This window comes from Rhinatrema bivittatum, chromosome 3, assembly GCF_901001135.1.
Source record: "Rhinatrema bivittatum chromosome 3, aRhiBiv1.1, whole genome shotgun sequence".
In the NCBI taxonomy this organism is placed as follows: Eukaryota; Metazoa; Chordata; class Amphibia; order Gymnophiona; family Rhinatrematidae; genus Rhinatrema; species Rhinatrema bivittatum.
In genome coordinates, this window is record NC_042617.1 from 125,161,267 (window position 1) to 125,173,426 (window position 12,160).

The 12,160-nt window shown below is 43.3% G+C and overlaps 1 protein-coding gene across 2 annotated transcripts in view; it reads right to left on the bottom strand.

Annotated features, from left to right (window-relative positions):
* The window catches only part of KIAA1841 (KIAA1841 ortholog), a 201,206-nt gene that overhangs the window by 42,803 nt on the left and 146,243 nt on the right, over nucleotides 1–12,160 (bottom strand). For both annotated transcript variants that reach the window (XM_029593704.1, XM_029593703.1), the window contains exon 14: nucleotides 4,647–4,679. In XM_029593704.1, coding sequence (XP_029449564.1) covers nucleotides 4,647–4,679 — 33 coding nt within the window. The remainder of the gene's footprint in view (nucleotides 1–4,646; nucleotides 4,680–12,160) is intronic.

Sequence of the window (12,160 nt, forward strand, 5' to 3'; positions counted from 1 at the left end):
ATATTGATGTGCTTTTTCTGTAGGCTGATGTCATCATACCACAACCTCATCAGACAGTGATTATCCTATTGTCTGAAGACTTCTGGAATTTCATTCTCCATTTTCCCAGGAGGTCCTGAGTATATAAACAAATTTAAACTAGAAGAATTTTAGCACCAGGCACCTTAATCAAATCATTTTACCTCACTTGTGCCTGAATTTACTTTTCTGTAATAGGGTAACATTATTGCTCCTGCTCAGCATTCACTGCTATAGAAGGAAATGCTCAAGGGCATGCAAAGTGTCATAAAATGTACCCCAAAAGTAGCCGCACTATGAATAAAACATATGTTGGGAATCTCTTTGTATGAAGTTGATGCTATACATAAAATTAGGACGCCTATAATGTTTGGGCCAAATTTTTAAATTAATTCTTATTTTGCATAGTAACAGTGAACTACAGACTGGTTAGATGGAAAGTGTCTTGAAGATTGAACCCATAGGGCCCATATAAAATGCTTGGATAATGCATGGTAAACCCTTTTCAAGATGCAATATGGCTCATAGTTGTTCAGATTATTAAGAGGATTTGCTGTGGGGAAATCCTTTAATATATCTGATAGGTAAACATCAGTGCTCTACTAGTAAAAAGCATTATTTGCACAGATTCTTCTACTCCTGAATATGACTCTCTATGTAACACCCAACAAAAACATCGAGGTCAATATTCAATAAGCTGGAGAGTGGGCCAGTTATCTGGTTGAAACTCGATGAATAACCTGTCCTGGATATTCACAAGGAAAAAAGTCCCACTGAATATCTACAATTAATGTTGTCCGGCTACCTTTAGCCAGATAACTTTTAAACGTAACCAGCTATGGGGGTCATTTACTAAGCATTTTTCCCATTGACCCAGAATGGGAGAAAACCTTTAGTAAATACACCCCAATAGTTTAATATAGCCAGTTAGGTTAAAAGTTATCTGGCTGCATGTGGCCAAATAACTTTCATCTTATCTGGCTAGAGATTTAAAAAAAAAAAAAAAAAAAAAAAAAGTCCTGCATGGGCTTGTGCTCCAATTCCCCAACCACTAGCCAAAATATTCCCAATTTGCCCTGCTGTTCTAGCAACGTTGGAAGCTGTGGGGAATGCGGTACGGAACAGATTGGCCTTTACTAAAATACTGGATGAGCAGGAGGGTTAGAATTTGGGGTGAGGGGGAAGGGAGGGAGATGAGGAGGGTACCAGATTATTAATTTTTGCATAACTGGGAGTGGGCGGGAGGAAAGGGAAGGCTGGCACTGATCGGACTCAGGGCCAGTGGATTATGCTCCCCTGCCAGCAGATGGAGATGGAGCAAGCTGACGTCATAGTATATATATAACCCTGCAGTGACCCCAGCCTGCCAGTATTCTTTTCAAAAGCAACTGTGGACAGACTAGCAAAAACCTTGATTAAAAACAGATAACCATTTCAATACTCAGTCAACAGCAACACTAAGCTCAGACAAGAGAGTACTAATACTAGTCTAGGGATGGATTAACCACTTACCAGTAATTCCTGTAACATGTAGCCACTGAGGAGGACCATAATACAACAATTCGGCAGCCAAGGGAGGGAAGCTAAATTCATCTGACTGTCCTAAAGAAAAGGAAATTATCAGGTAGTAGTAGTAATTTCTCATTTCTTAGCGTCCAGTTCAGATAAATCCAAAACAAGAGGGATGTACCCAAGCTACTCCCAAATAGGGTGGGAGGCTGCCTCCGGTCCCAGTCAAAACTGCATGCCATTTTCAGTTTCGAGTCCTGCCCTTTGGTCCTGGCCACTGCTTCCAGGACCTTTTCCAAAGTAATGGTAGTAGTTGCGGCAGAGTTAGAAAGGATGGGATCCTATTACACCCGTAATTTGATTGACTGGCTGATTCAAGTCAAGTCACTGGAAGAGAGCTGCCCTGGTGACTCACAAGGTGATTTCCCCTGTTGCAGGAACTCGGTTGGGTGGTGAACATAGGCAAGAAAAGTCTTCAGCTCGCTCAGTTGTTGGAATACCCTCGGGGTCGGTTCAGTACGAAGCAGGGCAAAGATTTTCCTTCTGGAAGCTCGAATTCAGAAGTTGCTTGGCACAGCTTCGTCTCTTGATGAGCATTCTGCTTCTGACCGTATGATCCTACCTGCAAGTACTGGCATCCCAGAACTGTGAACCTCAGAAAGCGTTGATGTTCTAGTCGGATGGGAATGTGAAGATATGCCTCGGAGAGGTCCAGAGAGATCAGAAATTCCCTGACTACACAGCCATTATCACCGAGCGTAAGGTTTCCATGGCAAAAATGTTTCACTCGCAGATGACAATTGACACCTTTGAGATTCAGGATTGGGACGAAAGAAGCGCTCTTCTTGGGCACCAATGAAATAAATGGAATATTGCCCCATATTTTTTGAGACGTAGGCACTGGAAACACAGCTCTCAAACTGAGGAGCCTTTACTAAGTACCCTCCACTGCCTTGCCTTCTTCTGCGGGGAGTGGCAGGGAGACTCCAGGAACACGTCCCGAGGACACTGTGAAACTCCATTGCATATCCTTCTCTTATTACCTCCAGGACCCAGTGATACGATGTAATTTCAACCCACCTCTGATAAAAGAGAGAGAGAGAGGCGTCCCCTATCTCCTGTTCCCAGAGGTGGGTCAGCAAACCTTCATTCGGAGGCTCAGGAGGCTCCACTACCTGAGTCTGCACACCCTTCTGGGTTGTCCTGGGATGAAGGACTGAGACCTACCGAAGGGTCAAGTCCTCTGAAGGTCGCACATCTATAGGAATCGAAAATGCTTGTATCCTCTGGCACGACCTCTCATGGTAAAGGAGCGTGGCAGCTGCTTCTTATTCTCCAGCAAATGAGGAACTTGTGATTCGCCCCAATTACTAGCCAGTTTCTCCAACTTGCTCCCAAATAAAAGCGAGCCTTTAAAGGGCAATTTGGTGAGGTTAGCCTTGGAGGCTGCATCAGCCAACCAATTTCTCAGCCATAACTGATGCCTGGCTGCTATTACTGAAGCCATCCCTCTGGCTGAAGTGCGGATCAAATCACAGCCCACATCTGCCAAGAAGTCAGCAGCTGGTTCCATAACAGCCGTAGAGTTCACCCCAGAGTCACTGACCTCCTGGGAGAGAAGCAAACAAGAACAAGCCACCAAGGAACAACAAGAAGCGATCTGCAAGGTCATTGCCACTGCTTCAAATGCTTGCTTAAGGATAGTCTCAATCCTTCTATCATGATCATCCTTCAAGGCTGCTGCTCCTTCCATGGGAACAGTGGTCCATTTGGAGACTGCACACATAAGTGCAATCCACTTTCAGAAAAAGTAAACACTCTCTTACCCACTGGATCCAAGGGGTACAGGCCTTCCAAAAACCGACCCCCTTTGAAACTAGCCTCTGGGATGCCCCACTCAAGATGAATCAATTCTTGAATAGCCTCCATCACAGGGAAAAAACAAGAGGCTTTATGCAAGGAAACCCAAAATGGGATTTCTCTTTGGCTCAAACCACAGAATCTGACCTAGGAACCCAGAGCATTTCAAGGTCTGTGAAATCAGAGCTGTTAGGTCATCTCTATGAAAGAACCATAGCATAGTCCTGTACTGTTCTAACCCTGGAGGATTCTCACCGTCCTCAAGAGAGCAGGATTGGAGACATCATCCGTGCCATCCGGATCTCTATCAGGCAGTCCCACTGCCGCTCTGAGAGTACTCTGGCGCTTAACAGTAGGTCCAGGCAAGATTCTCACCTGCAACTTTGCCCCTGGAGCATGGGACAGGGCTGATGACTGCGCCTGCAGAAAAGATTGCAATCCCTGGAAAAATTCTACCCATGAAAATGTAGAAGTATCCAGACCAGGAGGTACCTGAGGTGTATTCACAGAGATATCTTCCTCTGCTGAAAGAACCAGTTACGGGAGTTCTAAATTCAGGCACCCCACCTTAAATGTCTTTACCCAGGCCTAGATCCGGCTGGGAAGAACCAGGAAGATAATTCTCCTTGAGCCTCCAAACAGCGCTGGCACAAGTCAGCGGGCACTCCTGGCTGAGATGCCCGAATATGACAGGCAGTACAAAGAGAACAGTGCTTAGGTTTCTTAAATATAGGCGCCATTAGGTTGCTGGCTAAAAACCCAGCAACTGGACCAAGGCACTCATCTGAGGGACCACAGAAATCACCTCAGGAATTCTCAACTGGGGGAGGGACCTTTTTGATATCACCATAGGAGAACAGATAGAATTTATTTTCCTCATTTCTCCTTTTTCAAATCGAAGCAATCCCCAGCAGGGAGATGCACCACCCGCTGGAGACGGAGAATACTGGCAGGCTGATATCACTGCAGGGGTATATATACTGTCACGTCAGTTTGCTCATCATCTGCTGGTAGAGGTGCATAACCACTTGTTCTGGATTCATCTGACTGGACGCTAAGAAACTTGCCATCTCACCGGATAACTGTGAGTTATCTGGTTAAACGGCTTTGAATATTGGCCCCCTCTATCTCAGAATATCTTTCTGTGCCCCATTCAGTTTGCTCCAAGAAAAGAAACATTAATTAAAAGTGTTACATAATATCCATTAGTTGTTTTACTTAATATCAGACTGAAAAGAAAGAAATATTTTATAACTTACCAGTTGTAGACTGAAGTTTTTTAGTAAAAGGAACTGTGAAGAATAAAAGAAAACATGACAAAGTGGAAAAGTAAACTCAGGACTAAAGTAAAGCATTACTTCAAAGGTGGTTGCACAGAACATCCTCAGGGGAAAGCAAAGAACAAAATCTGTTTCTAAAGTCAATGCAGTGTGAGCAAAGCACAGAAGGTTCTTAATCATGGGAAAGAAAGGGTCAAGCCAAAGATTATAGTAGGATCTATCCACCTTGTAACACTCATTTATTTATGAATGTTTTACCTGTAACCCGTTATGAACTAGTGATTCTCACATGGAATGACGGTGAATAAAACATTTAAATAAATAAATAAATAAAACAAATCTACGTTACTGCAGGGCACAGGAAAATTGGGCACACTAGATAGGACCTCTTTATCTGCTGCCAGTTTCTATAGACAATTTAATATTCTATAAGGGTGACATCAAGAACTGGAATTAGAATAGCATGGAGATTTATTGCAAAGTAGGGATCATAACTTTTAAAGCTTATTTGCCCATAAATATGGGGGAGGGGGGAGGAGATAAGTCGATACTGTGCACATTTTAGTCATCAGTTCATCATACATGAAAACTTTCTGACACTTCTTTGTAACCAAATGTAGACTGGAGAGTGCCAACTGCTGATAGGGACCTTCACGTTCAGTTTCAAATTGCCTGAGAATTTATCATACGAACAAAAATGGGAACAAATCAGTGGGAATAAAAGGACCGTTTTGGTTTTTTTTGCTATTGATTTTTCTCTCATTCTTGCTCATTATAATAAACCCCGATAAATTCCTAGGAAAAACAAAATAAAAACTGAAACAAAGGTCCCTATGGATCAAGTAGAAGTAGGGAATACTGGAATCCAGTTGATTAGCTTGCTCATGGTGAAGCGACACTGGACCCAGAATTGACAAAAGGAAACAGCATCATTGCAGTGATTAATGTAAACCGTGGATCCGAACCAAAATAGGCTTCAGAAGGTCTGTCTAAGAAAATGAATTATTGTATTAGGGAAGGCTTATCTGGCATAGGAGATGTAAGAGGTACAGAGGAGCTAAAGATAGCAATTCAAAGGAGTAACTGAAATGACAACAAATCTGTGTTAAGCATATTAGCAAGGGGAAGAGCATGAATGGATCACTAAAGCAGGAGAAAAAGCACCAGCAAAAAAAAAATAGCATTCAGGAAATACAGACAGACACAGAAAGAGAATGACAGGCAAAATTACCAGGAGAAACAAAGGGATGAAGGAAGGGCAAGTAGACAGCAAAGGCACAAACAGAAGAGTATATAAGACTTTCTTTAGATATATAACTAAAAAGAGGATAATTTTCAACAGTGTAGGTAAGTCAGTACATACATTTATAAGTATGAGCACACAGATATGTATTTTATAAACTGTGTGGCATGAGCTGCAGAGTTTATAAAATACCGCATATCTCTGCTGGAAAGTATGCCTGCGGGTTGTTTTTATGCAGGGAGCTGCATACTTTCCATATCTATTTTATAAAACTACATACACATATTTTACATGCAAAATAGCTGTGACATGTAAACAGATTTCATAAAGTATGAATGTACTCTGCTTAAGAAAAAAAAAACTTACTTCTGTGCGCATTTCTAATCACCAGTTTGCCGACTCCTCAGCCAGTTCACCTAGATCCCCCAACACTTAACTCAGACCTCCCACCCGGAAACTGCAGACAAAAGACAAGTGTGATTTCCACAGCTCAACTAGCGGTGTAAAGGCGTACATGTAAGTTTGGTAATATATGCGAGTTTAACATTTCCAAAATACTAACTTGTGCGTGGAACTTCTGAACCCCACTCCAGGATAGCTAGAAACTGCCCCCTTTTTTTCATTCATGCGCGACACTGCTCACATACTACTTGTACGTGCAACTTCCAATTTACACACGAAGGCCTTTGAGAATTATTCTCAAAAGAGGAAGAACAAAAGGGGAATGCGGCGGGCAGATTTAGTGAAGAGGAGGTTCAGAAGAAAGCAAATATCTTTAACAAATAATTTTGTTTGGTGGTGATGGACCAAAGGAACAAAGAAAGAATAGGAGGGAATGTGGAGTAAACATTTTACCATTTTCTGAGGAGGTAGTATTCAATGTACTAGCACAATTAACAGTAAACAAGACTATGGGACCTGATGGGTATATCTCTGAATACTGAAGGAACTAAAGGAAGTATTGACTATACCCCTGGCAGCTTGGTTCAACTTACCACTTAAACAACAAGAGTTTCCAAGAGATTGGGGAAAACTAAAGTAGTACCACTCTACAAGAGTGGGCACAAAGAAGATGAAAACTACAACCTGTTAGTTTAAGTCAGTAGTAGGTAATGAAGGGAAGCACTACCGAAGGATAGAATAGTGTAGTATCTGGGTTTACAGGATCATAGGAAACATGGTTTCAGAAGAAGAAAATCTTGCCAAACAAAATTAATTGAGCCAAAATAGATTTCTTTGATGAAGTGACTAGAGTTGCAGATCAGGGTGGGTGCAGTAAATGTGGCTTATCTAGATTTCAGTGAAGTCTTTGACATTGCTCCATATAGAACACTGGTGAGTTAGCTAGATCAGCGATTCTCACCAGTGTGTTGCTGAGCGCCGGCAGGTGTGTCACGGCTCCTGGTGTCCCACTGCCCCATTTGCGCTTCCGTCCACTGGCCTACTAAGGGAGGGCGAGGGGGTGGTTAACCCCAAGTAACAGGGGGAGGGGTGCCGTTGCCACCACCAGTAAAGTCCTGCAGCGGCACGGAGAAGTGACGTGCTGGCAGGGTTCCCACCCCCCGCCAGCAAAAGTGAGGTCCTGCACAAGAAGAGGCCAGCAGCAGATGAAGACGAAGCCCTGCAGTGCAGTGCTGCCGGCATTTCCCGGGAGCTGGCGGCAGAAGACGAAGCCCTGTGGTGCTGCTGGCATTTCCTGGAGCCAGCGGCAGAAAACACTCAAGCTCCTCTGTCTCTCACCAAGTGCAGAGAAGAGTGACCAAAAAGATAAGGGGCTTGGAACAGTTGCCTATGAGGAAAGGCTAAAGAAGTTAGGGCTGTTCAGTTTGGAGAAGAGATGACAGAAGTGGAATATGACAGAAGTCTACAAAATCATGAAAGGACTTGAACAAGTTAATATTAATCGGTTATTTACTCTCTCAGATAATAGGAGGACCAGGGGCACTCCATGAAGTTAGCAAGTAGCTCATTTAAAACAAATCAAAGAAAAAAATTTTCACTCAGCTCACAGTTAAGCTCTGGAATTCATTGCCAGAGGTTGTTGTTACAGCACTTAGTGTAACTGGGTTTAAAAAAGATTTGGATAAGTTCCTAGAAAATAAATCCATAAACTGCTATGATGATAATTAATAAGCAATAGTAGCTTGTGATCTATCTAATGTTTGGGTACTTGCCAGCTACTTGTGACTTGGATTGGGCACTGATGGAAACAGGGTACTGGACTTGATGGACCCTTGGTCTGACCCAGTATGGCATATCTTATGTTCTTACATGTATCTGTGTGAGAGACAGGGACTAATCAGGGAGGTGACTGGTGTGTGTGTGTGTGTGTGCGTGTGTGTGTGAGGGAGAGAAACAGGAGACTGGTCAGGGAGAGTGACTGGTGTGAGAGACAGACTAGTGTATAATTCTGACTGCTGGACTGCTGAGCTAGGCCCTACTAAGTTTGAGCCAGCACATGTCAAATACGCGCTGTGCTGTTTGCTGTAAGGAAAGCAGCTAATTACAACTACAGGATATGGGCCTAAGTCAGCAAGGAGTGAAGGATATTGGAATGGCTCGCATATAATATATGTGAGGTCTGTGTGAAGATCAACTACAAAGGAAAGTGCAGATACTAAGAGATGATCAATGTCTTCCTACAAGCTTTGGGAAGATAGTACAGAAGGAGAAGAAACATTTGGACACAAAAGAAAGAGAATTAATGTTTGGGTGCAGGTGGTCCTGGGAAAGGAAGCCAGGACAGAATGGCATATTTACAAATGATCAATACTTGGCAAAGGTAACTAGAAAAAAATGTATATAAGACTTGTAAGATTGTGACATAGGCAAGGATGAGCTTAAAGGCTTCTGATAATTTGCAAAGTCTACGCTTATCCTTCCCAGACACTTCTATTGTAATTGGCTATCATTTACTTACCATAATAAACATTTTACTAAATTTCTAAAATATCTCAGAGTTTCGTGTCTGGTACATGGGGGCTAAAACCATACACTGGTCAGGGAGGTGGCGTGTGTGTGCGTGTGTGTGGAAGAGAGACTGGTCAGGGAGGTGGCGTGTGTGTGTGTGTGTGTGTGGGGGGGGGGGGGGTGGGTGGAAGAGAGACTGGCCAGGGAGGTGGTGTGTGTGTGGGTGGGTGGAAGAGAGACTGGTCAGGGAGGTGGCGTGTGTGTGTGTGTGTGTGTGGAAGAGAGACTGGCCAGGGAGGTGGCGTGTGTGTGTGTGTGGGTGGAAGAGAGACTGGCCAGGGAGGTGGCGTGTGTGTGTGGAAGAGAGACTGGTCAGGGAGGTGGCATGTGTGTGGAAGAGAGACTGGTCAGGGAGGTGGCGTGTGTGTGTGTGCGTGTGCGTGTGTGTGGAAGAGAGACTGGTCAGGGAGGTGGCGTGTGTGTGTGGGTGTGTTTGTGTGGGTGGAAGAGAGACTGGTCAGGGAGGTGGCGCGTGTGTGTGGAAGAGAGACTGGTCAGGGAGGTGGCGTGTGTGTGTGTGTGTGGAAGAGAGACTGGCCAGGGAGGTGGTGTGTGTGTGTGTGTGTGGAAGAGAGTGGCCAGGGAGGTGGTGTGTGTGTGTGTCTGGTTGTGGGCCCTAAGGAAGAGGACCGTGAGGACAGAGCTTCAACAGCCACTGCTGCTTCTGGTGTGTGCTTTTGGCTTGCAAGGGAAAGGAGAAAGAGTTGCTAGAGAGGGTAAAGTAAAGGTAGCTTTTTAAGTTTATTTTTCTTGATTGACTGCCATTTTAATTATTGGATATTATGTGATGTCTATTGTTTTGAAATATTTTATTGGTATTTGGATAATTTTTAATAATTTTTATGAGTTTTTAATTGTTGGATGTTATTCTGTTCATCAGCTGTTTTGTAATATTTGTTAGTATAGCTTTACAATAATTTGTGCATGGGGATCTATAGCAGCTTGCCTTATTCTGTTTTCCTAATAGGAAGTATATTGGCGTTTAGGGCCTGGTTTAATATTTGTAGTGTTACCTTTTCATAGATAGGCTTGTTACTGTTGGAGTGCATGCCATAATGCAGGTGTAACTTTGTGCGGATTAGTTTGTGTGCATTATTGCAGATCCTGGGACTATGGGCCTCATTTTCTAAAGTATCGCAGGCCTGCGATACTTTAGGTAATGAGGGGTGGGGGGGGCCGAAACGGGGGGTGGGCCTGCGCTAGCCGGCAGTGATCGCACTGCCGCGGTGCGATCGCTGTCGGCTTCGCACCCAATAGCACCATTACAGAAGGTGTAGCTATTGGGCGCGAAATAGGACGCGAAAAGGGCCTTATCTTTTCGTCGTCTGCGGCGTCTTCACGGAGTCGGCCCCGGTGACTCCCCGACTCCTCCTCTACCGGGGCCGACTCCGCCCCCATCCTGGTATCGCACGCGATAAGGGACTTTTCGCGTGCGAGCCACTTGGAAAATGAGGCCCTATGTTAGGTGCTATATTTGTTTGCATTTCTCCAGGTTTGCACAGCATGCAGAGTGGCTTTTTTGGGTTTCTATTCCGGTTTCTGTCTCCATATTTATAATTTGTGATCTTTCTGTACATGGTGAAGGTCAGTTTTGTGTGTGTTACTGAGGTAAGGTATTTTACTAGCATGTAGGCATTTGTATCAGTCGTATTTGTTGTGTTTTCTCAATAGGACATGCAATAGTGGTAAATTACTGTCTTTTCATAAGAAGGGCTATTGTGCCTAGTAATAAAATTACTTTGTTTTGCTTTTACTGAGATGCCATCAGAACCAGAATAACATTTTTGTATGGTGAGTTGTATGGGTAATTCCCTAGGTTCTGCTCTGCACCCATTGTTGGGTGTCGAAGGGGGATAGAGAGTGTATGTTTACATTTAGCCTCACGATGGTCATATGTTCAGTGTGTCACGAATGTGAGAACCATTTGTCAGGTTTGTCCTGGCTGAAAAAACAGTTGAGAACCACTGAGCTAGACAGTCTGGGAATTGAAATAAAAAATTACAAAACTGGGTGAGAATTCACTGAGCAACAGAATTTAGTGATAACAATGGGGTCCATTCTGGCTAAGGGAAACCGACCAGTGGGGTGCCATAATGAACATTGTTAGATCAGGTCCTCTTCATTGTCTTTACAAGTGATATTTTGGAAGGGTTGGAAGAGAAAGTATACCTGTTTGCAAATGATATGAAAATTTGCCAAAAATGTAGACATGCTAGATATGGTATTAGATGAAAGATGATTTTAGAAACTTGGAAACATGGTCAATTGTAAGGCAACTAGGTTGTAATTTAAAAAGAAAAGAAAGCAAAATCATGATTTTGGGATGCAAAAATCCAAGAGTCAAATAACTTTAAAGCAAATGAAAGGGATCTGGGGATAATCTCTGATGACCTTAAGGTGGTCAGACAGTGTGACAAAGCAGTTGGGAAAGCTAATATTATATGGGATGAATTTTAAAAGTGTTGCATGGACTAAAAGGCCCATATACATAAGTATCTGGGCCGCGCGCGAGCAATGCATAATTTAAAACCTGGAAATTACACGAGTATATACATAGGAACGAGTAAAAAAATAAATAAAAGGGAGCAGAACTAGGGTGTGTTGAAGGCGTTCCATGGGGGACCAGTAGTTACGCATGTAAATTTGTATTTTAAATCCAGTGGCCAGTGTGCGCAGCTTGTTAGCCAATAACCATGTATATTTACTGCTGCGCCTGATAAGGTGTAAGTCTGCAGAAATTGCTTTTTAGGCCTAACACGACAGGGTAAGGGGTACGGGTCAACGAGGGGAAGTGCAGGCTGAAGAACAAGATGGGTCTGGATGACCTCAAGATAGACTGGGCAAACTGGTGGACTAATTGGTAAAACTGGTAACATCTTTCATGCGAGCCTGTTTTAAAGTCCACTTACTTGCGTGCATTAAAGCCAACAAAGTCCAAAGGAAGATAGCGAAGTACATTTACTCGAGTAACGGCTTCAAATCAGGAGCACACGCACACGTGATAGGTGTATTTTAAATCATATATATGTAACTGCAGGCAGGATTTAAAATTCCAGCGTATGGGCGTCCATGTTCTTGTTTTAAAGTTACTGTCCATGTGAGTGCAAAAAGAGTTCAGTTTTAAATAGTCTTGCGTACGTCACCAAATGCGCACGTAAGTAGGCTTGGGGAGATTCATGCTAGTGTTTTATAAACTGTATGGCAGGAGACTCACAATTTATAAAATACCAAATACTTTTGCCCCATAAGTTCATGTGTGTATTTGTAATGTAGGAAAATG